This window comes from Octodon degus, unplaced genomic scaffold (genome assembly GCF_000260255.1).
Source record: "Octodon degus isolate 3935 unplaced genomic scaffold, OctDeg1.0 scaffold00073, whole genome shotgun sequence".
In the NCBI taxonomy this organism is placed as follows: domain Eukaryota; kingdom Metazoa; phylum Chordata; class Mammalia; order Rodentia; family Octodontidae; genus Octodon; species Octodon degus.
Window position 1 is genome coordinate 1,743,768 of NW_004524649.1, and position 21,208 is coordinate 1,764,975.

The 21,208-nt window shown below is 52.8% G+C and overlaps 4 protein-coding genes and 1 pseudogene across 7 annotated transcripts in view; 2 read left to right on the forward strand and 3 right to left on the reverse strand.

The window, feature by feature from the left end:
- The window catches only part of Fbxw9 (F-box and WD repeat domain containing 9), a 6,993-nt gene extending 2,251 nt beyond the window's left edge, over nucleotides 1-4,742 (forward strand). The window contains exons 2-10 of one of the 2 annotated variants that reach the window (XM_004635562.2): nucleotides 403-542; nucleotides 619-747; nucleotides 2,221-2,333; nucleotides 2,422-2,513; nucleotides 3,588-3,736; nucleotides 3,830-3,943; nucleotides 4,042-4,131; nucleotides 4,224-4,289; nucleotides 4,366-4,742. In XM_004635562.2, the coding sequence (XP_004635619.1) occupies nucleotides 403-542; nucleotides 619-747; nucleotides 2,221-2,333; nucleotides 2,422-2,513; nucleotides 3,588-3,736; nucleotides 3,830-3,943; nucleotides 4,042-4,131; nucleotides 4,224-4,289; nucleotides 4,366-4,440 (968 nt within the window). In that variant the 3' untranslated portion in view covers nucleotides 4,441-4,742. The remainder of the gene's footprint in view (nucleotides 1-402; nucleotides 543-618; nucleotides 748-2,220; nucleotides 2,334-2,421; nucleotides 2,514-3,587; nucleotides 3,737-3,829; nucleotides 3,944-4,041; nucleotides 4,132-4,223; nucleotides 4,290-4,365) is intronic. The other variant, XM_023720234.1, reaches the window with a different exon arrangement.
- Nucleotides 4,743-5,208: 466 nt separating this feature from the next.
- Nucleotides 5,209-14,579, reverse strand: Gng14 (G protein subunit gamma 14). Of its 2 annotated transcripts, XM_012515674.1 has the most exons (3): nucleotides 14,563-14,579; nucleotides 5,429-5,495; nucleotides 5,209-5,334 (listed from the first exon to the last, which is right to left on the reverse strand). In XM_012515674.1, exons 1-3 carry the CDS (start codon nucleotides 14,577-14,579, stop codon nucleotides 5,209-5,211), a joined length of 210 nt encoding a protein of 69 aa, XP_012371128.1. The 2 variants fall into 2 exon arrangements, with proteins under 2 accessions (XP_012371128.1, XP_004635622.1); XM_004635565.1 differs by lacking the exon at nucleotides 14,563-14,579 and having other exon boundaries at nucleotides 5,429-5,521.
- LOC101585467 lies at nucleotides 8,739-11,435 on the reverse strand (annotated as a pseudogene).
- Dhps (deoxyhypusine synthase) lies at nucleotides 12,325-16,358 on the forward strand. Of its 2 annotated transcripts, none has more exons than XM_023720235.1 (9): nucleotides 12,325-12,652; nucleotides 13,063-13,227; nucleotides 13,404-13,525; nucleotides 13,600-13,696; nucleotides 13,795-13,881; nucleotides 14,479-14,584; nucleotides 14,665-14,768; nucleotides 15,968-16,093; nucleotides 16,222-16,358. In XM_023720235.1, the coding sequence occupies exons 1-9, from the start codon at nucleotides 12,446-12,448 to the stop codon at nucleotides 16,258-16,260; spliced, it is 1,053 nt and encodes a 350-aa protein (XP_023576003.1). In that variant the 5' UTR covers nucleotides 12,325-12,445; the 3' UTR covers nucleotides 16,261-16,358. The 2 variants fall into 2 exon arrangements, with proteins under 2 accessions (XP_023576003.1, XP_004635620.1); XM_004635563.2 differs by having other exon boundaries at nucleotides 12,326-12,652; nucleotides 16,165-16,358.
- On the reverse strand, nucleotides 16,262-21,143 carry Wdr83 (WD repeat domain 83). The gene is made up of 10 exons (XM_004635566.2): nucleotides 21,073-21,143; nucleotides 20,735-20,893; nucleotides 20,527-20,647; nucleotides 20,340-20,445; nucleotides 20,022-20,070; nucleotides 19,825-19,951; nucleotides 17,784-17,851; nucleotides 17,595-17,703; nucleotides 17,385-17,499; nucleotides 16,262-16,563 (listed from the first exon to the last, which is right to left on the reverse strand). The coding sequence occupies exons 2-10, from the start codon at nucleotides 20,835-20,837 to the stop codon at nucleotides 16,414-16,416; spliced, it is 948 nt and encodes a 315-aa protein (XP_004635623.1). The 5' UTR covers nucleotides 20,838-20,893; nucleotides 21,073-21,143; the 3' UTR covers nucleotides 16,262-16,413.
- Nucleotides 21,144-21,208: the final 65 nt, after the last annotated feature.

A 21,208-nucleotide genomic window follows, 5' to 3' on the forward strand; every position in this document is an offset into this window, starting at 1 on the left:
CTGGCTGGCATGTGGTGCTGGGGGATTGAACTGTGCTCCCTGTGCTTTGCTAAGCTTGTTCTAAGTAGGTGCTTTAGACCACTGAGCCATCTCACCAGCTCCTTTTAAATCTGCTCTTCTTTTTTTTTGCGGAACCGGGGATTGAACTCAGACCCTTGCGCTTGCCAAGGGTTTATTCCACTGAGCCATATCTCCAGCCCCTGGTCTATACAGTTCAACTCACTGTGTAGCCCATGCTGGCCTTAACTTTTCAGTGATCCTCCTGCCTCAGCCTCCCAAATGCTGGGATGACAGCTGTGCACCATCATGCCAGGTCCAGCTGAGGATCTGTCCAAGTTGGGAATAGGGTGGGCTCCCTATAGGCTGGTACCCACCAGGAACCCTGCTCATGGTGCCCCACAGAGGAGGACTTCGACTGGCCGACTGCCTGCATTGAGTTGGAGCAGCACCTGGCGCGCTGGGCTGAGGATGGGCGCCGGGCCGAGTACTTCTGCCTGGCTGATGGACACTTTGCTTCCATTGACTCAGTGCTGCTGCTTCAGGTGAGGTGGGCTCAGTGTGGGGCCAGGCACAGGAGTGCCAAGGAGGCCCCAACAACATCTTCTGCTGCCCTCCCAGGGTGGGACGCTCTGTCTGTCAGGCTCTCGAGATCGCAATGTCAACCTATGGGACCTGCGGCAGCTTGGGGCAGAGCCTAGCCGGGTTCTGATCAAGGCCTTGGGCACCCAGAAGGGCAGCACCCACAAGGTGAGGGGCTATGGGGGTGGGCAAGAAGAGCGGGTATGTTCTTCTAGCCAAGAGCCTGGGCTTTTGTTGTTTTGAGACAGGGTTGTGCCATGTAGCCCAGTTGGCCTGGAACTCACTGTGTAGCCTAGGCTGGCCTCAGACTCACAGTGATCCTCCTGCTTCAGCCTTCCTAGTGATGGTATTATAGGAGTGTGCAACCATTCCTAGCAAGAGCCTGGGTTTTGGTGCCAGACTGTAGATTTGCATCTGGCTCTCTACTGTTGTGTGGTTTTGGGTGAGATGTGATTTTTCTTTGCCTCACTTTCCATTTTTGTCCAGTGGGCAGTGAGGATAAAAATGAGTGAATATGAACTGAGGGTTAATATGGGTGTGTTAATCGCAGGCTTTGACATACAGTAGATGCTTAATAGCTAGCTGTACCTTGAGGTGCCCTTTAGGAGGCAGTAAGAAGGCTGCCTTTGGGGACCAGAAACCCTCAGCTCTTTCAGAAGTGGCTGAGAGCCTGGCATGATGGTGTTTGAGGTCAGCCTGGGTTACATAGCAAGACCCTGTCTCAAAACAAGCAAGCAAAAAAGTGACATGAGTGGGGCACCTCCATCAGTCATCAAGATGGTCTAGGTGCACGGCCATCAGATTAAGTCCTAGGTTCAAATCTCCACTCTGTGCATGTAACCTTCAGCGAGAGACTAAGTCTCTGTGGCTCAGTCTCATTTATATTTGAAGAGGGGTTGATGAGGAATAATTTGTTGTTGTTTGTTTTATGTTTTGAGGCAGAGTCTTGTGTAATCCAGGCTGGCCTTGAATTTGAAATCTCCTGCCTTAGCATCCCAAGTGCTGGGATTACAGCCCCGTACCATTCTGTCACATCCAGCTGAGGCTGCATTCTTTTTTTAATTTTTTTTATAATTTTTTTTTTTTTACATTTATTTATTGTGTTTGTGTGTGGGGCCAGCTCAGCCCACCAGGGGGCGGGGCTGGCTGGCATGTGGTGCTGGGGGATTGAACCGCAGTCACTGTGCTTTAGCTAAGCTTGTTCTAAGTAGGTGCTTTAGACCACTGAGCCATCTCTCCAGCCCCTGAGGCTGCATTCTTAATCCTATTTCCACACAGCCTCAGACTACCACTTGTGCTGAGTTCCTGCAGAACAGAAGGATGTTACTTGGGAGGGGTACATTCCCCAGGCTCCAGAGCCACCCCCCCACAACAACCTGTTCTCACCCAGGTTTCTACTGGCTCTGGGTTCTTGGGTCAGTTGCCTTTCCCGTTTGGTCCTGTGGGATGGAATGTGAAGTGAATTGTGTGTTGTACAACAGTGTACTTCACAGTGGACATTAGGGAGGGAAAGCTATGTGGCTTCGGGTGAATCTGGTGACTGCTCTGAGCTTTTCCTGCAATAAACAGGAAGGACCAAGCCTTGTGCTCATAGGCAGTGGGGAAGAGAGGGCCCGATGTGACTGCTGTCCCTTCTTCCAGGGCTGGGTGTGGTCGCTGGCAGCCCAGGATCACCATGTGTGCTCTGGCTCCTGGGACAGTACCGTCAAGCTGTGGGACATGGCAGCTGATGGGCAGCAGTTTGGTGAGCTAAAGTACGAGGGTAGGGGGTCTAGCAGGGATGCAGGGCTGGCAGGGCCCTGCCTGGCTACTGGCCCAACATTGTGGGGGGTGTGTCCCCAGGAGCAAAGCGGCAGTGCTGTGCCTCTCCTACCGGCCTGACATCCTGGTGGCTGGCACCTATGACAAGAAGGTGACCATCTACGACCCTAGAGGTGGGCAGAGGGTCCTGAGATCAGATGGGGAGCACTGGGATGTTTGGGGCTTTGGAGTCATATTGAGAAGCTGATGAAGTCCCCCGGCCAGGTGCTTATCTTGAGAGCCACACAGGCAGGTGGGACAGGGGCACAAAGGAGGCCTGGTGGGCCCTGGTGGCCCCAGCCCTGTCACCCTAGGCAAGTTGGAGCCAGTGTTTCTCTCTCAATGGTACAGCATGTAGGGAGAACATGGGCGCCATTTCCATTGCTAGATCCAAATCCTTGTAAAGCTCCCAGCCCCAGAGTTAATGGCAGGAATGGTACTGAACATATTGGTGGAGCTGGTATGACTCAGTGGTAGAGCTCTGGTCTAGCATATGCAAGGCCTCAGTTCCATTCCCAGCACCAGGGGGAAAAACCACAGATTAAATAAGTTAGTTTCCATAAATCATCTAGAACAAGCCAGGTGTAGTGGTCTAGCACTTGGAAGGCTGTGGCAGGATGATCAAAGTGAGTTCAAGGGCAGCCTGGAGTATTGTATCTTTTTAAAATATTTATTTATTTATTTATTTTGTGTGTGTGTGTGGCCAGCTCAGCCCACCAGGGGGCGGGGCTGGCTGGCATGTGGTGCTGGGGGATTGAACTGCTGTCCCTGTGTTTTGCTTAGCTTAGCTTGTTCTAAGTAGATGCTTTAGACCACTGAGCCATCTCACCAGCCCCTGGAGTATCGTATCTTGAAATAAAACAAAACAAAACATCTACAACAAAGACTGCCTACACACAAGTTTTTTCTGTGTTTTGTTCCTCTTCCTCTTGTGGAATGAGGGTCGCTGAGTACCCTTTCCTACCCAGAGCTGCGGCCAGGCCTGGGATGGGAGTCGAGCTTTCTTAGCAGAGGACAGGAAGGAGCCAAGGCCTGGAGGTCCTAGATCCAGCTGGGAGAGAGCTAGGGAGACTATCAGCTGCAGGGTGGGGGCTGAGCAACCTGAGGGGCTCACCGGGACACACAGTGACCTGGGATCCCCCAAGAGGGCCTGGGATTCTCTGAGGGGCTCTGATGTCCCCCCTCCCTGGTCCACATCACCTGCCAAGCTGGCCCAGCCTTGCTAAAGAGCCGGCGGCTGCACTCGAGCGCGGTGCTGGCATTGCTGGCCGATGACAAGCACATCATCTCGGGCAGTGAGGACCACACCTTGGTGGTGTTTGACCGCCGCACCAACAGTGTCCTGCAGAGAATGCAGGTAGGCGCCTCCCTTCCCTTCTCCCCACCTCCCTAGGGCTGAGAGACCCAGCTACTGTCCCTAGCCCATCTGAGCCCCTCTGTCTTCTTGCAGCTGGACTCCTACCTGCTGTGCATGTCTTACCAGGAGCCCCAGCTCTGGGCTGGTGACAACCAGGGTCTGCTGCACGTCTTTGCCAACCGTGATGGTTGCTTCCAGCTTGTCCGGGTCTGTAGGGTCCTGTGCCTCCTTCCTACCCCCTCTTCCTGCCCCTGAGTGATGGTGGTAGAACTGTCCCTGACTGTCCCCCATGTCTCCTTCCACAGTCCTTTGACGTGGGCCACAAATCTCAGATCACAGGCATCAAACACTCTTTAGGAGCCTTGTACACTACATCCACTGACAAGACCATCCGGGTGAGGACAGCCGTCCACTGCGCCCCTCCCCCCCTGCTGACATTGGTCAGGAGATGCCTGCCTCCCAACCTCTGCCCATTGCTCCCCTACAGGTGCATGTACCCACGGACCCGCCCAGGACCATCTGCACTCGCAGCCACCACAATGTGCTGAATGGGGTAAGGCCTTGCCTGCACCCTACGCTGCCCCCAGAGCCCATGTACTGCCCCTGACTCCTCTATCCTGATAACCCAGATATGTGCTGAGGGCAATGTGGTGGTGGCTGCATCAGGAGGCTTGTCCCTGGAAGTCTGGAGGCTGCAGGCCTGAGCTCGTGGATGTGGATGTGGATATAGATGTGGATGTGGATGCTGCTCTACACTGCCAACAGGCAGGCTGAGCCTTGGCTTCTGCTCTTGGGGGACCTGAGCCCCCACTGGTGCTGCCTCTGCCTCTGACCCACAGGCTGAGGACCCACAGAGTGCCATGGCTGGGTGGGACTTCTTGGTTGGTCCCTGTGCCTGGGGATGTGACTTTGCAGTTCTGACCCACTTGGGGGCCTGCTCCCCACCCCTGGGCCCCATTTGGTTGTATGTCCCTGTTGAGAGCTCAGGAGAATAAACCTGATTGACTGCGCAGGTGCATGGCTCTGGAAACTTTGTGTGGAACACTGTGGCATGGGACTGAGTGGGAGCTGGTGGCCTGGGGTGCGTACATGCGACAGTCATAGCTGGGAGGGTAGCGCTGAAAACTCGGGGTGCCTGTGTCTATGTTGGTGCCTATGTGTGTGACGTGATCAAGTGGCTGTGTGCACATGTGTGCATGTGTGTGCATATTGTAACTGGAGCTCCAGATCTGTGTTTTCAGGGTGGTGACAGTGGCCGTCTGCCCAGGCCACTGTGAGATATAGAGAGGGGAGGCTGGCATTGTGGGCTCCAGGGTATGTGTGACCCTGATGGGGGTGAGGAGGAAGGTTGAACCCCACAAGCCCACAGTCCCTGCGCCGCCATCTTAGTTCCACCAGTCTGCACCCCCGAGGAGCAATCACTGTTTATTGAGGCTCACTTGGCTGGGGGTTGGGGGTGGCACTGCGTGGAGTCACAGGATGGTGCAGGGCTTCTTCTCCTTGAAAGGGTTGGTGGCGGCCGGGATGCCTACAAGGAAGGGGTCACTCTTGGCCTGCTCGGTGCAGAACTGCAGCAGGTCGGTGGCTGCCTTGGACACCTGCAAACCAAGCCACCTGGCTAGAGCCTGGGTCCCCTTCCCCCTCATCCAGGGGTGCCCACCTTGCCACCCCTGCACCCCCATCTGCTCTCACCTTCACACGCTCAATGCCTGCCTCCATCCGCAGCTGCTCTACGGCCCGGCGGGCCTGGCCGATGTCACTGCCAATGGCCACCTTGCTGGACATCTAGGGAGGGTGGGCAGAGTGTGAGCAATCCTTGGGCCACCTGAGGGCCCCCATGCTCCTCCCTTGTCGCCCTGGACCGGCAGTGCAGGTACCTCTCTGGAGAGTCCTGCAGATGCTGATGCTGATCCTCCTGCAGTGGCCACCCCTCTGGCTGTTGCCTGCAAAGCCCAGCCTCTCCACCCCTCTCCTCCCCACCTGCAGAGACTTTGAAGTCAGGACCCAGTGAAATGTCACCATCAGCAGCAGCAGCTGCCGTGGAAGAGGGGCTCCCTGGCCCAGGAGACCCAGAGACTGGTCTGGTGTCACATGGGCACCCCCTGGGTCCCATGCCATCTGAGGGAGCCTGCAGCTTACTCTGAACTGCCAGGTCCCCTGCTAACTGTCCCCACCAGCCTTTGCCACTGCAGCGGCACACAGAGGGCTCCCAGCTCTGGTCCCCTGCACTCTGGTCTGTGCTGTCCACACTGCCTGGAGTTGCTCTCTGACGACTTGATCCACTGCCTGGTGCCTATGGTGCCTTGCTCTTTGCCTCCACCCACCTCTCCTTTGAGCCTTAGACCGCAGGGCTTCTCTGTCCTCAGTCGCACCCCCTCCAGTTGTTCTCTACTCTCCTGGCCATATGCCACCCTGGCCTGTGTCCCCTGATCCCAACTATGCAGGCTCGATCCCAGTGCTTCCCACCCCCTCTGGTGCCTTTTTGTCTCAGGTACCATCAGAGCAGCCTGAAAATTAAGCTCAGTGTGGCCCCTGCTCTCACTTTTGTGCCACCTGGGCCCATGCCCACCCTTGCTCCTCGGTCACCTGCTTCAGGATCACCAGCTAGCCCTGGGCATCTGTGCTCACTGCCCTGCACCCTTCCTGGTTGCGCTCTTAGCGTAAGCAGCCAATGCAACAGTTAAAAACAGAGTCTCTTAATCCTTTTTTGTGGCCCCTTTTTGTGGCACTGGGGATTAAACATACCTACTACCTTTTATTCAGTTTTAAATTTCTTTTTGTTTTTTGAGATAGGGTCAAACTTTGTAGTGTGTTCTAGCTGGAATAAATTCACTATATAGCCCAGGCTGGCCTTTGAACTCTTGGCGATCCTCCTGCTTTTTTTTTTTTTTTTTGCAGTACTAGGGATTGAACTCAGGCCCTTATGCTTGCCAGACAAGCACTTACTCCACTGAGCTATCTCCCCAGCCCAATCTTCCTGCTTTAGCTTCTTTGAGTGTTGGGTTACAAGTGTACGACACCATGCTCCGGCCACTATTTTACTTTGTTTTTGTTTTTGTTTTTAATTTTATTTGTTTATTTAGTGTGTGTGGCCAGCTCAGCCCACCAGGGGGTGGGGCTGGCTGGCATGTGGTGCTGGGGGATTGAACCATGGTCCCTGTGCTTTGCTTAGCTTAGCTTGTTCTAAGTAGGTGCTTTAGACCACTGAGCCCTCTCACCAGCCCCACTATTTTACTTTGGAATAGAATCTTGCTAAATTACCCAGGTTGCAAGCTCAGACTTTCAATTTCCCTACCTCAGCCTTCTGAGTAGAAAGGGCCTTTTTTTCCTGGCAGAACCGGGGATTGAACTCAGACCCTTGTGCTTGCCAGGGAAGTGCTTATTCTACTGAGCCATCTCCCCACCCCCCCATTTAAAAAATTTTTTTAAGATAGGGTCTTGCTGTGTAATCAAGGCTGGTCTTGAGCTCATTGTGTAGTCCGGGCTGGCCTCAAACTCACAGCAGTCTACCTGCCTTGGTCTTCTGAGTGGTAACCATGATATGTGCCATCATATCTGGATATGCTTCCAGTCCTTTTGATTCATTTGTGTGTGTGTGTGTGTGTGTGTGTGTGTGTGTGTGTGTGTGTGTGAGAGAGAGAGAGAGAGAGAGAGAGAGAGAGAGAGAGGAGAGTGCCTTGGTATATAGCTCAGGTGTCCCTGAAGTCACTGTATAGCTTAAGCTGAATTACTGGCATGCACCTTTTAATCTTAGTTTTCTGAGACAAGGTCTTGCTAAACACTAGGTGGCCCAGGCTGGGCTGCAGTTTGGAATTGTTTGGCCTTTAGAATAGCTGGGATTATAGGTATGCACCATCCTGTTGGTGAGACAGGGTCAATTTTTAAAAATCTGTCATTTGTTTATCTGGCACAGGGTCTTGCTATGAAGCTCAGACTTGTAGTGATCCTCTGAGACAGGGTCTTCTTAAATTGTCCAGGCTACTCTTACATTTGCAAACCCCATGGCTCACTCCCCTGAGTAGCTAGGATTACAGGGAGATACCACCATGCCCAGCTATGAGTCTCATTTTATTTTCTCTTTAAAGACCCTCTCCAAACACAGTCACTTCATGAAGTACTGAGAGGCAGAGCTTCAACGAATTCTATAGGACCTAACTCAGCCCATACCAAGCATATTTACTGTTTATCTGTGGGACTGAGAGTGAACCAGGACCTCACATACAGTGGCCAGACACTGTGTCATTAAGCACAGGCTCAGCCTTTCTGTGTGCCCAACACTGCAGGAAACAAAAACCAAAGACACCAGTGAAACAAGGAACGATCCTGCCTCACAGAGCTGCTGTTCTGTTTATTTATTGAATTGATTGATTTGATTGATTGATTTTCAGATGGTTTCACTATGTAGCCCAGGTTGGCCTTGAACTTTTTGCCTCCCAAGTCCTGATCTAAGAGTTGTGCACTACCATGTCAGCTAGTCCTGGGATCTTACTGGGAGGGGACAGCTATCTCTAGAGGGCTTTTGCCCTGATGTGTCTGATTTATTTTTATTTTTTTTGGTATTTGAGACAAGTTTGTTTACTCAAAATAGCCTTAATTTTTAAAATATTCAACATCCTATAGCAACTGAGAGCTTGATCAACCTGTGACCCCAGGTCCTAGTGGATACAGTGTGCTCACAAGGACAGTCTATGTGGAAGAGGCCAGGTGGGAACAGCCTACAGGCACACGCGGGCAGCCCACACAGGGGACCATGAGCCGCATGCTCAGGAGCACATTAGGACCACTGGGAGAAGCAGTCCTGGCCCCCACCTGGCAGTCGCCCCAGGACCAAGGCTCATGCCAGCCTGCCCAGGGGCCTTCCGATCCTGCACCACGCCCCTTCTGCAGTCTTGGCCAGATGCTGATGAAATCCTCATCCAGAGAGAGGAACTGCAGCAGCAGCAAGGAGGCTGGGGCTCAGGTCTCCCTAGAAGGTGACTGAGACTGTGCCCATACATCCATCTGTCTGTCTCCAGGGGCTGGCAAGAGAGAGAGGGGACATCCATGTGAGCCAGGCAGACCAACAGGACAGGGAGGTGTGGAGGACGTGTTAGGTGAGCCTTGCCCTTCAAGGAGACGGAAGCCAACTGAGGCCAAGACACAGGAGCCTCAGGCAGCGGGAGCTGTGTGTCCAACCTGTCTCACCTGCTACTCCACAGTTACTGCACCAGCCGGTAGGTGATGTACCTGCCTGCTGTCTCACTGGGCCGGATGATCTTCACAACCTGCCCTTGCTTTATCCCAAAGTAGCGGGCCACGGGGTCCTCTGCTTGGATATGGGCAGCTGGTTCTCCCAGAGCTTATATCTGGCCAGCAGCTCTGAGACCTCCTCCTTGGTCATGACAACGTGCTCTGGGACAGGCTAATGCTCCATGATGTTGATCAGCAGCTCATGCTGCAGGAATTGCTCCAGGACATACTTGGGTGCCATGTCTACCAGGGACTGCTTGGCAGAGGGCGTCATGCCCTGCTGTACCATGATGAGTGCGTGGGTGATGGTCTCCTGCATGCGCTGGCAGTACACCTTGATGGTCGTGATGCCCACCTTGGGTTCCTCTGGGAAGAAGACAAACATCTGGTCCATAGGGTCATCATTGTGGGCCACCAGCATGGTAAGATCAGTGCATCGTGGACGCCCCTCACTTGGCTTGTCCCCAAAGTGGGCTTTGAAATCCTCCAATGTCTGATCCAACTCATCTTGGGTCACAGGTAGCCACAGTCATGGCACAATTGCACGATCGTCTTGCGGATTTTCCAGAGACGATAGGTCTCCTCCTTGTTGTCCAAGGTGCCACTGCTCGCACAACACCACGCATGCGCTACTCAAGACCCGTGCACCCTGATTTATGTTTAAAGAATGCTGTTAGGGGCCAAGGAGATGGCTCAGTAGGATAAGTGCTTCCCTGGCGAGGGCAAGGGCCTGAATTCAAACCCTGGTTCTGAAAAAAAAAAAAAAAAAAATACTGTGGTCTCAGCTGGGAGATGGGTTGTTGGGGAGGGAACCTGACTGGGGACCATGGATCAGCGTCCTGTTTACAGGCAACAGTTGGCAGATATGCTAGCAGGTAATGCAGAAGGAGAGATCTCACGCCTGTAATTCCAGCATTTGAAAGGCTGAGGCAGGAGGATCACCAGGAGCTTGAGGGAGCCCAGGCTACATAGTGAATTCAAGGTTAGCTTGAGCTATATAGGGAGACAGTGTCTTGAAACACCAGAGACAAAAATCAAGGGCCGGGGGCCAGGCATATAGCTCAGTGGTACAGCACCTACCTGGCAAGTGTGAAGTCCTGAATTTGATTCTCAGCAACAATAATGGAGAAAGAAAAAGAAAAAAAAAATAAATAAAATCAAAAGAATCCAAAATTGAAGGACTTCCAGGCTGGGAGTGTTGTTAATCAGTGCAGCACATGCTTTGGATCCCCACCATGGCAAACAGCCCCAGGCAGGTGTGGTGGGACATATCTATAATTCTAGCCCTAGAGAAGCTCAGGCAGGAGGATTAGGAGTTTAAGGATTGAATGTGGTGACATAGTAATCCCAGCAATGAGGAGGCTGAAGCAGGAGGATCACTGTGAGTTCAAGACCAGCCTGGGCTACAAAATGAGCTCTAGGCCAGCCTGAGCTATATAGTGAGACCTTCTCTCAAAAATACAAAAAAACAAAAACAAACCCCATAAAACAAAAACACACACAAAAACAAAAAGCCCTTCAATTTCCTTGTTCTTATTTTTCAAAATTTTATGATTGTTATCATCTTTTTAAAAAAAATATATATTTAGTACAAAGTCTACAAGGTCTCACTACATAGATCTGACTTGTAGTGATCCTTCTGTTTTCATCCTGCCAAGCGCTGGGATTACAAGTGCGCACCACCACACCCAGTCTCAGTCACCCTCTCAGCCTGTCCCAGGGATGGGGCCAGCACTGCAAGCAGGGGATTGAACCTGGTCGCTGCACCAACCTAAGCAGGTGCTTTAGTCCGCTGAGCTATGTGGCCGGCCCATTATTATCATCTTTTGAGATGAGGTCTCACTGTGTTACCCAGGCTGACCCTGAATTCCTAGGTTCAAGTGATTCTCCTGCCTCAGCCTGCCTCAGCCTCCTGATTAACAGGGACTACAGGAAGATGCCATTAAGCCTAACATTTATTTACTTTTTTTTTTTTTTTTTTTGGTGGAACCGGGGATTGAGCTCAGGCCCTTAAGCTTGCCAGGGAAGCACTTATTTCACTGAGCCACCTCCCCGGCCCTATTTACTTATTTTGTATTGAAAGCAGAACCCAGGATTTCGCTCATGCTAGGCAACACTACCACAGACCTACATCCCCAGGCAGTTTTCTAGAATTTAGTCTTATGGGTGAGGAGGGGTGCAGCCATTTGCAAAGGCACAAAAGGACCAGGGTTAGTTGGGCAGGGAATTGCCAGGGTGACTTTGAGATCTATGTGATGTCTGGGAGGAAGATCTGAATATTTTTATTATGTGTCTCGAGCATAGTAGTAAAAAATGTGAGCCAAGGGAGGAAGTTGTGTTCTTCTGACAAAGCAGTCCTGTTCTTACCCCAGGGCCTTTGCTTTTGTTTCCTCTCCCACTGTGGAAGCATGCTCTCTCCATCTTCGCAGTTTCTCTTCTTGTCTTGGCTCAAATGTCACCTCCTTGGCATTGTTCTTGGGTCACCTGTCCCTCCAAGTAAGACTACCAGCTTCTACACTCACCCTCCTCTAAAAAACTTGTGATTTATCACCACTGCTAATTTTCTATCCCAGCCAGGTGCACAGCTTCCACGGTGCACATCCTGGTCTTGCTCATTGTTGAATCCTCATTGTCTGGCTGAAACCTTGCGAGTAGCACTGACTACACGGGCTGTAGATTACGTGAGGCAAGGTGTCCCCTCTGGACCCGGCACACTGTTGGGAGGATGCACGCGATGCGAAAGCAATGTTAGCCCAAGACCTTGGAGAAGGCTCCTGACGTGTGAAGGTTTCTTGGAGGAGGTGACACCTTCAGTTGCTGCAGGATGTACAACAGGAGGGTGTGAAGGTTAGGTATGGCGTGGAGACTGGAGATAGAGGAGGAACAGAACACCCCCCCCCCCAAGCAGGGCATGGTGGTGCACGCCTAGTATCCCAGTACTGGGAGGCTGAAGAAGAAAGATCATGGGAGTTTGGGGTCAGCCTGGACTACATACACAGTGAGATTCTGTCTCGGAAAACAAGAAAACGACAATAAGGAAAAAAAAATCACTGTCTCATGAACAAGTCAGTTTCAGAGAGGCTGAAATTGTCTGGTTGCCTGGTGACCTAAATCCTGACGATTTGAAAGCTCTTCTGTCGGTCCTAGGTGATAGGAATAGACAAGGGCTACCGGGAGCTCCGCGTCTTCAACAGGTTGCAACCGGAATGAATCTTCCGAGATTCACGCGGAGAACAGCGCCTAAAAAATATTGGCTCCTCAGCCCTTCCGTAGTACGGAATACATGTACAAGGATGGCTGCCCTCGGAAGGTAAGGGCTAGGATGGCCACGTGACGAGCAACTTCCGTTTGTTTCTCCTAAGCTTTTTCCGGGGCGCTGCTTCCTGTGCTTTTGCAGAGGCGCGTGTTAGGGCTTAGCGCTATTGGATGACTACGAGTGCTTGGTTTGGGGAGCTTCCTTGAGAGGACGCCCGCAAGCCCATGGAGGGCTCCTCAAAAGGGGAAGCGCCCGCGGCAGCGCTGGCTGCCGTGCTAAAACACAGCTCAGCGTTGCCACCCGAGAGCGCTCAGGTCCGGGGCTACGACTTCAGCCGTGGCGTGGATTACCGCGCGCTTCTGCAGGCCTTCGGCACCACCGGCTTCCAGGCCACCAACTTCGGGCGCGCGGTGCAGCAAGTCAACGCGATGGTGAGGCGAGGGCGCGCTGGGCGGAGCTGAGCTCAAGAATGCCTTACGGGCCGGGGCTTCCCCGCCCCGTGGGGCCTGCCCTAGGCGGGGGTTTCAGTGCATCCTTTGCCTAAGTAGGGTCAGATTCTGGGAAATTTAAAGCATTCAGGAATGGGCAGAGCCTGGGTAAGACCGTGTGGTTAGGGGAGGGAATTGGAGGAGAAGCGCGAATCACCTTGGCCCTTTGCCAGGTCTGTTTTTCCCAGCGGAAAGGGGACTGGACCTGAAAGGGAGATGCTGTGGGACGCGGAAGGGACTGGCAGAGTCCGCACAGGAGACATCCCTGGTTGGAGTCTGACTGTGGAACACACCTGGGACCCTTGGGCAGGGATTTGAGGCCAGAGCCTGACTTGGCCCGACCCTTACTGCAGATCGAGAAGAAATTGGAGCCACTGGCTCAGGATGAAGACCACCACACAGACCTCACCCAGAGCCACCGCCCGCTCACTGGCTGCACCATCTTCCTGGGCTACACATCCAACCTCATCAGTTCAGGCATCCGCGAGACCATTCGCTACCTTGTGCAGCACAACATGGTGCGGACCTGGTGGGGTGGTGGCTGCTGGCTTTGGGGTCAATGAGCATTAAATTGTTGAGCACTTAAGTGAGACGATATGTGTCTGTTTTAAGACAGCTTTCCTCAGAGGGAGGAGTGTTCATGTTGGGAGTGTTGCTTCACGTGAGGGCCAAGGTCCTTGGTTTGTGATTGCAGGTGGACATCTTGGTGACCACGGCTGGAGGTGTGGAGGAGGACCTCATCAAGTGCCTGGCGCCCACATACCTGGGTGAATTCAGCCTTAGGGGGAAGGAGCTGCGGGAGAACGGTATCAACAGGTGGGACCCTGAGAGGGGTGGGCAGGGATTTGGCCCCAGGAATCCAGAGACTGATGCTGTATGCCTTTGTCAAGGATCGGGAACCTGTTGGTGCCTAATGATAATTACTGCAAGTTTGAGGACTGGTTGATGCCCATTCTGGACCAGATGGTGCTGGAACAGAAGACAGAGGTTGGGCTAGAGCAAGTGCCTGGGGATGGGGGGATCTGTCTAGTGTGTGTGTGGGTCCAGGTAATTGTGAGTTAATGCTGCTGTCCCCACCCTTCTAGGGTGTGAAGTGGACGCCTTCCAGGATGATTGCCCGCCTCGGCAAAGAGATAAATAACCCAGAATCTGTGTATTATTGGGCCCAAAAGGTAAGGAGCTGGGTGGGGCCAATGTTCCTAGACTGGGGTGTGCAAACTGATTTCCTCTTCGCAGTCACCTTGCAAATCAGCATCCCTGTTTTTAGGTGAGGAGCCTCAAACACTGAGAGGTTAGGTGGCTCGTCTGCAGTCACAAAGCTATACACGGGTGTGTGTATACCAATATCCTGACTACACTAGGGACTGAGTACATTTGGGGGTACCATTTATCAACTCCCCTGGAGCCTGGCTCAGGATACCATGCCCCCCAGATGCTATGAAGCCCCCACATTTCAGAAATAGCAAGAGCCACTGTTAGGAGAGTATCAGTATCCTCTCAGGATTATGTGCAGGTTTCTTAAATCCATGGCCTCATCTGTTTTGAGGGTTATTATTATTTTTTTGGTGGAACCGGGGATTGAACTCAGGACCTTGCATTTGCCAGGGAAGTGCTTATTCCACTGAGCCATCTCCCCGGCCCCTTGAGGGTTATTTTTATAGTACAGTCGTGGCAGAAACATTAACCCCTACCAGCTGGGAGGAAGGAATGCAGCTGGGATGGGGACAGTGGGCTGTGTCACAGTTGCTGACTGGCCCTGCCCTCCTCAGAACCACATACCAGTGCTGAGCCCTGCGCTCACAGATGGCTCGCTGGGCGACATGATGTTCTTCCATTCTTACAAGAACCCAGGCCTTGTGCTGGACATCATTGAAGGTAAGGTGTGGAGTCCCGGGAGGAAGAGCGATAGAGGGAGGCCACCGAGCCCCAGGCCTGACCACAGTCCTCTTCCCCAGACCTGCGGCTCATCAACATGCAGGCCATCTACGCCAAGCGCTCGGGGATGATCATCCTAGGTGGTGGTGTGGTCAAGCACCACATTGCCAATGCCAACCTCATGGTGAGTGACATGGCCCCCATGGGTTGGCACTTCGCAGACCTGTGACTGGACCAAACAGGCCGGGATCCTGATCCTCCTTGGACTGAGGTTCTCATGGGGGAGACAACACACAGTTGACACACTTGACAGGTGGCAGGGAATTGCTAAGGAGAAAAATAAGGTCAGGTGTTGCACACGTGTCATCCCAGCCCCTTCAGAGGCTGAGGGAAGTGGTGTTGAACCTAGGAGTTCAGGGCCAGCAGAGGTAGGCAAGACAGTAAAACCCTAACTCAAAGGAAAGACTAGATGGGATGAGAAGAGTGCTGACTAGGCATAGTGGCCCATACTTCTGTCTTTTGAGACAAGTTTTCACTATGTAGCTCAGGCTAGCCTGGAACTCACAGCTATTCTGCCTCTGCCTCCCAAGTACTGGGATTACAGGTGTGCGCTGCCACCACACTCAGCACTGGCGCATACTTTTAATTCTGTTAGAGGGGGCCAGGGATATAGCTCAGTGGAATAATTGCTTCCCTGGCGAGCGCAAGGGCCTGAGTTCAATCCCTGGTTCCACCAAAAAAAAAAAAAAAAAAAAAAAAAAAATTCCCGATAGGGTAGGGTGAAGCAGGATTACAAATTCTGGATCAGCCAATCTGGGCAACTTTGTCTCAAAAGAAAAAAGCTGGGGGATGTAGCTCAGTGGTTGAACACTTGTGGCTTCCCTGTTTCACTGTGCAGCTGAGGCTGACCTTCAAATTGTTATGCAGGGGCTGGTGAGATGGCTCAGTGGTCTGAAGCACCTACTTAGAACAAGCTTAGCAAAGAACAGGGACCGCGGTTCGATCCCCCAGCACCACATGCCAGCCAGCCCTGCCCCCAATGGCTGAGCTGGCCACACACACACAATAAAAAATAAATAAATAAATAAACTTGAATGATGATAAACATTTAAAAAAAAAAAAATTAAAAAAAAACAAACAAGGGGCCGGGGAGATGGCTCAGTAGGCTAAGCACTTGACTGGCAAACACAGGGATCTGAGTTCAATCCCCGGTTCCGCCAAAAAAAAAAAAAAAACAAACAAATTGTTATGCAGCTCAGCATGGCTCTGAATTTAGGATCCTCCTGTGTTAGGCTCCTGAGTGCTGGGATTACAGGTGTGTACCTCCACATAGAACCCCTGCCCCGTGACCAGCTGACTGGCCTGCTCTGTCCTCCTCTGTAGCGTAATGGGGCCGACTATGCTGTCTACATCAACACAGCCCAGGAGTTCGATGGTTCTGATTCAGGTGCCCGGCCAGATGAGGCTGTCTCCTGGGGCAAGATCCGAATGGATGCACAGCCAGTTAAGGTGAGGCTGGCTGGGTGGGCTGAAGGGGCTCCTGGCTGTGGGTCATGGGGCTTACCCAGGTCCCCTTATAGGTCTATGCTGATGCATCCCTGGTCTTCCCCCTGTTGGTGGCTGAAACCTTCGCCCAGAAAGCAGACGCGTTCACATTTGAGAAGAATGAGGACTGAATAGACACAGCTCGTAGGCCTTCCCCTCCTCTATTTATCAGGATACTACTGTGATCCTCCTCCGTTAGCAGTGTCTGTGGAATAAATGTCTCTCTGTAGTCCTGGGTCCTTGCAGTTGCTCTTGGTTCTCTGGCCTGGTGGGGGTCCATGGCTTCAGCCTGCTGCCCCCTCAGCCTCATAGGCCTCCTCGCGCCAGCACTGCACGCTGCCCCCCATGGCGGTGAGTAGACAGGGCTCACTGGGGTGGAAGGCCAATGACTGCACCACACTTCGGCCCACGGGCAGGGTCAGTGCTAGGGAACCCTGTGGAGCAGGCACAGGGCAGTGCTTAGTGGCTTGGCTGTCCCTTCTGTGAGCCCTGGCTGAGGCGCTCTTGTTTCTCTCCCAACCTTTAGCCACTGGCTCTGCTGGTCTCCTAGGCCCTGTAGCTGCTTCTGCCCTAAGGGAGCTGCTGAGCAGTGCCGTCCTCGGGTGTTGGGGCTGCTCTCTTGACCCTGTCATTCGTCAGCAGATGCTCTGGGTGGTGTATGGAGCTCTGCAGTTCTCTCCTTGGGACCTGCTTGTGGACTCCCTGCCACTGATGGACTCCAGCAGGCCCACAGCAGCCCAGGTGACTTTCACTCTCCTCGTGACCAGTTATGGAGTTTCTCAAGCAATCTGTGGTTCCTCTTTGCACCTTGTAACTGTCCCTTTGTGTATCCTCCTTTCAAGGCAACTTCTTGGCCAGGGGCCCAAAGGGAGCAGGCAGAACATCCCCACTGACTCAGTTCCCAGAGCAGGAGCTGGTGCTCCAAGACTCCACGCTCCCCATAGTCTTCCTTTTAGAGGACTTAATTCCATGATCCCTACACTAGGCTGGAACATGTCATGGACAGGGCTTGGGGCTTAAAACCACACGGGGACCCATAGGAAGCTCAGGCTTCATGATCAGCCTCAGCTGCCCTCATCTGCAGGTCCCAGGGCTCAGCCTGGTACTTGAGTCCTTGTCTAACTCCGATCCTGCTGTCACCTTCCGAAGTCTGTCATGCACCCTGGACTTTAGCACCCTTCACCCAGATATCTTTCCTACTTTGCTTCTGCTCCCCCTTTTCTGACCAAGGGGTGGCAGGGCTCAGCCAGCTTACCTCCACCAGGTCCCAGAAGAACACCTTCCCATCTTCAGAGCAGCTGACCACATGTGTGTCACGTGCACTGAGGCTGCAGTCCAGCTTGTACTCCTGGTTCTTGTGGCCTGTGTACCTGGGGGTGGGGGGGGAAGGGGGCCTGCATCAAGGCCTGGCCCTAGGTGGGGTGGCAGGGAAGGGAGGAGACAAAGGCCCACCATGGGGACTCACTCGCCCAGTAGCTCTCCAGTGTCCTTGTCAAGAAGCCGCAGCGTGGAATCCAGGCTGGACACAAGGGTGCATTGGCCATCATGGCTGAAGCACGTGCAGGTGATAGGGCCTAGGGTAGGAGGTCAGTAGGTGGTGACGCTGGAGTACTGGACACCCCACCATCAACCTGACCTACATCCAGCCACTCACTGCCCACGTAGTCTGAGAAGAGCTGGCCCATCCTCAGGTCATAGCGTCTCACACGGCCGTCCACAGAGCTGCAGGGAGGACAGGTCCAGCTTCAGCACCTATGGCCTGTGTTCTTACTGGAAGGGCCCTGCTCTTCCCAGGCAGGAGTGGGAGGTGCTGACTTTGAAACTCAGGCCCAAAGGGCTATCTTTTGTCCCTCCTTTTCTAAGATTCTCAGCCCCCTGCAAGCCCTGGGAGTCCTCCTTTTCCCATGTATACGTTAACGGTGCCCAGCTCTAGCATTTATTTCTTTGGTGATTATCTACCTTGCTAGAGAGCAGTTCCTAGGGGGGTAGGAAACGGGGCTGGGTGGTTCCTGGCTGTGTCCCAAACAGCCAACAAACACTTTAAAAGGGCTGGGAACTGGGTGTGGTAGCGCATGCCTATAACCCTAGCACCTAGCTGAGGCGGGAGGTGTGCATGAGGCCAGCTTGCACTGCATAGTTCAAAGCCAGGCTGAACTACATAGATTGTCTCACAAAACAAAATACAGCATGCATGCAGCTCAGTGTCAAGGTCCTGGATTCAGTCCTCAGTACTGGGGGACAAAAAGATCTTTTTTATTTATTTTATTTAAAAAAAAAATTATTTATATGTGTGTGTGTGTGTGTGGCCTGCTCAGCCCACCAGGGGGCGGGGCTGGCTGGCATGTGGTGCTGGGGGATTGAACCGCCGTCCCTGTGCTTTGCTTAGCTTGTTCTAAGTAGGTGCTTTAGACCACTGAGCCATCTCACAAGCCTGACAAAAAGATCTTTAAGTGAGCATGCCAGTAATCCTAGCTACTAGGGATGCTGAGGCAGGAAGATTTGAAATTTGACATCATCCTGGGCAACATAGAACCTGGCTCAAAACAAAAGGGATGTGGATGAAGCTCAGTGGGGCATACCCTAGTGTGTATGCAGCCCTGGGTTCATCCTCAATAGTGCAAGAAACTTACTGCTTTTTGAGACAGAATCTCACTATATAGTTCAGGCTGGCTTTGAACTCATTATGGAACTTAGGATGGCCTTGGATGTATGGTGATCTTCCTGCCTCAGTCTCCCCAGTACTGGGATTACAGGTGTGTGCCAATTTTTTTTTTTTTTTTTTTCAAATAGTATTTGAGGCCGGGGAGATTGCTCAGTAGAATAAGTGCTTGCTTGCAAACACAAGGTCCTGAGTTTGATCCTGGTACCACACACACACACACAAAGTATTTGTGCATATTTTGAAAGAAATAGGTATAAAAGTTGGGCAGTCTAAGTTCTTCAAGTGAGGATGGCATCATTTTGTGCTTTAGTAAAGTATGGGGCTATTCTAAGTGTGAACTAGAACAACCCTACAAAAGCAGAGATTTCTGCCTATTCATTTTATTCCCTGCCATATGCCTATCATCTAGAAGAGTAGTTAGTACGATGTGCCCATTTAAAACACTTTTGACATAGTACAGAGGCAGTCCTGGCAGAGGAAGAGCAAATGACCTGAGGTGGGAGCATGCTTGGCATATTTAATAGAAATGAGGCCCAAGAATGAGTTAACACCTGAAAGCCAGCAGGCACCAGACTGCAGAGCCTTGGGCATAAAGGTAAGACTAGCTCTTGTGCCAGGGAGATAGCTCAGCAGCACAGGCATCTACGTGGCTTTGCAAGTGCAGGGCTCAGAGTTCGATTCCTTGTAATAACAACAAGGACTAGCTCTTGTTTTAGGGGTGAGGGTGATACTGGGAGTTCAACCCAGGGCCTTTGCACTGAGTCTGTTTCCAGCCCTTTATTTTGTGACAGGATCTGCCTATGTTGTCCAGGTTGGACTTGAAGTTGCAATCGTCCTGCCTTGGCCCCCTCCAGCACTGGATTACAGGCATGTTGTCTTTTGAGTAGTGCTGAGGACAGAACACAGGGCTGTGTGCCTGCTAGGTAAGTGCTGTACTATTTGGCTACACCTTAAGCCTAGAAAGATTTTTAACCTAAATAAAGGGATAGCTGCAGTATCCAATCGCTAGGGACAAGGTCTGGGATCCACTCACCCTGAAAGAACCTCGTGGTCAGACACTTTCACGCTGGACACCCCATCTCTGGCTTCATCCAACGTCTGCACTGGCTCAGGCCTCCGAGAACGGCAGTCCCAGCAGCGGATGCTGGAATCAATAGAGCCTGTGTGGCCAGTGTGAAGGTGAGGTGAGGTTTGGGACACTAAGGCCTCCTGCCCAGGTCCCTGACTCACCGGACAGGATAACTGTGGCTTCTTCATTAAACTGCACCGTGTTCACTTTCTGAGAAACAGGAATTGTCACTCAGAGGTGGCTGGATTTTCGGGGGATTGAGATACAGTCAGGATTCCCAGTGCCGATTAAAGAAAGGACAATTGGTTGGGTGGGGTGCACACAGATTCTGAGGGGGACTTCAAGGACAGGGCTGGGCTGCAGCCTGTCCACTCCAAAGGGCAGCGAAGGAGTGTCAGTGGACGTTCCCTGCGCCACCAGTGTCCTCCCACGGATCCCCACAACGCGAATCACAGTGAGATGCTCTGGCCCAAACTTACCCCAGCGTGGCCCCGGAACTTGCGCACGACCTGCCCGGAGGCCACATCCCACAGTACCACCGCCTTGTCCCCACCTCCAGAGCAGAGACTGCTGTTGTCAAAGGAGCTGGAGGGCGGAGAGGGGGCCGAAGGTCAACGTCGGCCTGCGATCCCGGCTCCCGCGTGCCCGGCCCAGTCCCCGGCTCACCCGGCTGCGTCCAGAACTTCGTAGCCGTGGCCGCTGTAAGTGCGGAGCAGCGTCCCCCGCAGCGGGTTCCACAGCTTCAGCGTCTTGTCGCTGCCGCACGTCAGGCAGTAGTTGCCGTCCACTGGGGGACAGCGGGCGGGTTACTGGGGGTTACCGGACCGCCGGCCTCGGGACGGGGTGGGCCCAGGATGAAGAGGCGGGCGCTCACCATTAAATCGCACGGCTCGCACCGCTCCTTGACCGCAGTCCAGCGTCTTCAGCAGCTTCTTCGGCAGCTCGGGTGCCCGCGGCTTTGGCTCGGGGAAAGCCATGGCTCCGGCCCCGCTTCTCACCGCTTTTTTTTTTTTTTTTTTTCCCCGCCAGCCGCCTTCTCAGAGTCTGTTCGCGCTGAAACTTCTGTGCTTTACCAAATCACGCTTGGTCCTAACCTTATTATTGTCCCCCACGATCTATTTCCGGCTTCTCGTGTGGGATTCAAAATGTCATCATTTTGATGACTGAGTTGGGAAACTGAAAAATCACTTTCGGGGTTTTCCCAGCACTTACTCCTTATTTTCTAGGTTTTCTTTGTTTGGCTTCTCATTCTCTGGCTGGGGTTAGTTACGGCCTTCGCCGGGGGGAACCGAAGCGTGAGGACAGCGGGTGTTACTCCGAAAGCCACCCTCCACGCCCATACCGGAAG

Bases quoted from the DNA above. Each gene is read 5' to 3' on its own strand.
- Gng14 (XM_004635565.1), bottom strand. From the start codon at position 5,521: ATGTCCAGCAAGGTGGCCATTGGCAGTGACATCGGCCAGGCCCGCCGG. The intron at 5,335-5,428 runs GTGAGAGCAGAT...CTTGGTTTGCAG, and splicing joins CAGGCATTGAGCGTGTGAAG to GTGTCCAAGGCAGCCACCGA.
- Dhps (XM_004635563.2), top strand. From the start codon at position 12,446: ATGGAGGGCTCCTCAAAAGGGGAAGCGCCCGCGGCAGCGCTGGCTGCC. The intron at 13,882-14,478 runs GTAAGGAGCTGG...TGCCCTCCTCAG, and splicing joins TGTATTATTGGGCCCAAAAG to AACCACATACCAGTGCTGAG. The intron at 16,094-16,164 runs GTGAGGCTGGCT...GTCCCCTTATAG, and splicing joins TGGATGCACAGCCAGTTAAG to GTCTATGCTGATGCATCCCT.
- Wdr83 (XM_004635566.2), bottom strand. From the start codon at position 20,837: ATGGCTTTCCCCGAGCCAAAGCCGCGGGCACCCGAGCTGCCGAAGAAG. The intron at 20,648-20,734 runs GTGAGCGCCCGC...GCTGTCCCCCAG, and splicing joins GCGAGCCGTGCGATTTAATG to TGGACGGCAACTACTGCCTG. The intron at 20,071-20,339 runs GTAAGTTTGGGC...CCTGTTTCTCAG, and splicing joins AGTTCCGGGGCCACGCTGGG to AAAGTGAACACGGTGCAGTT.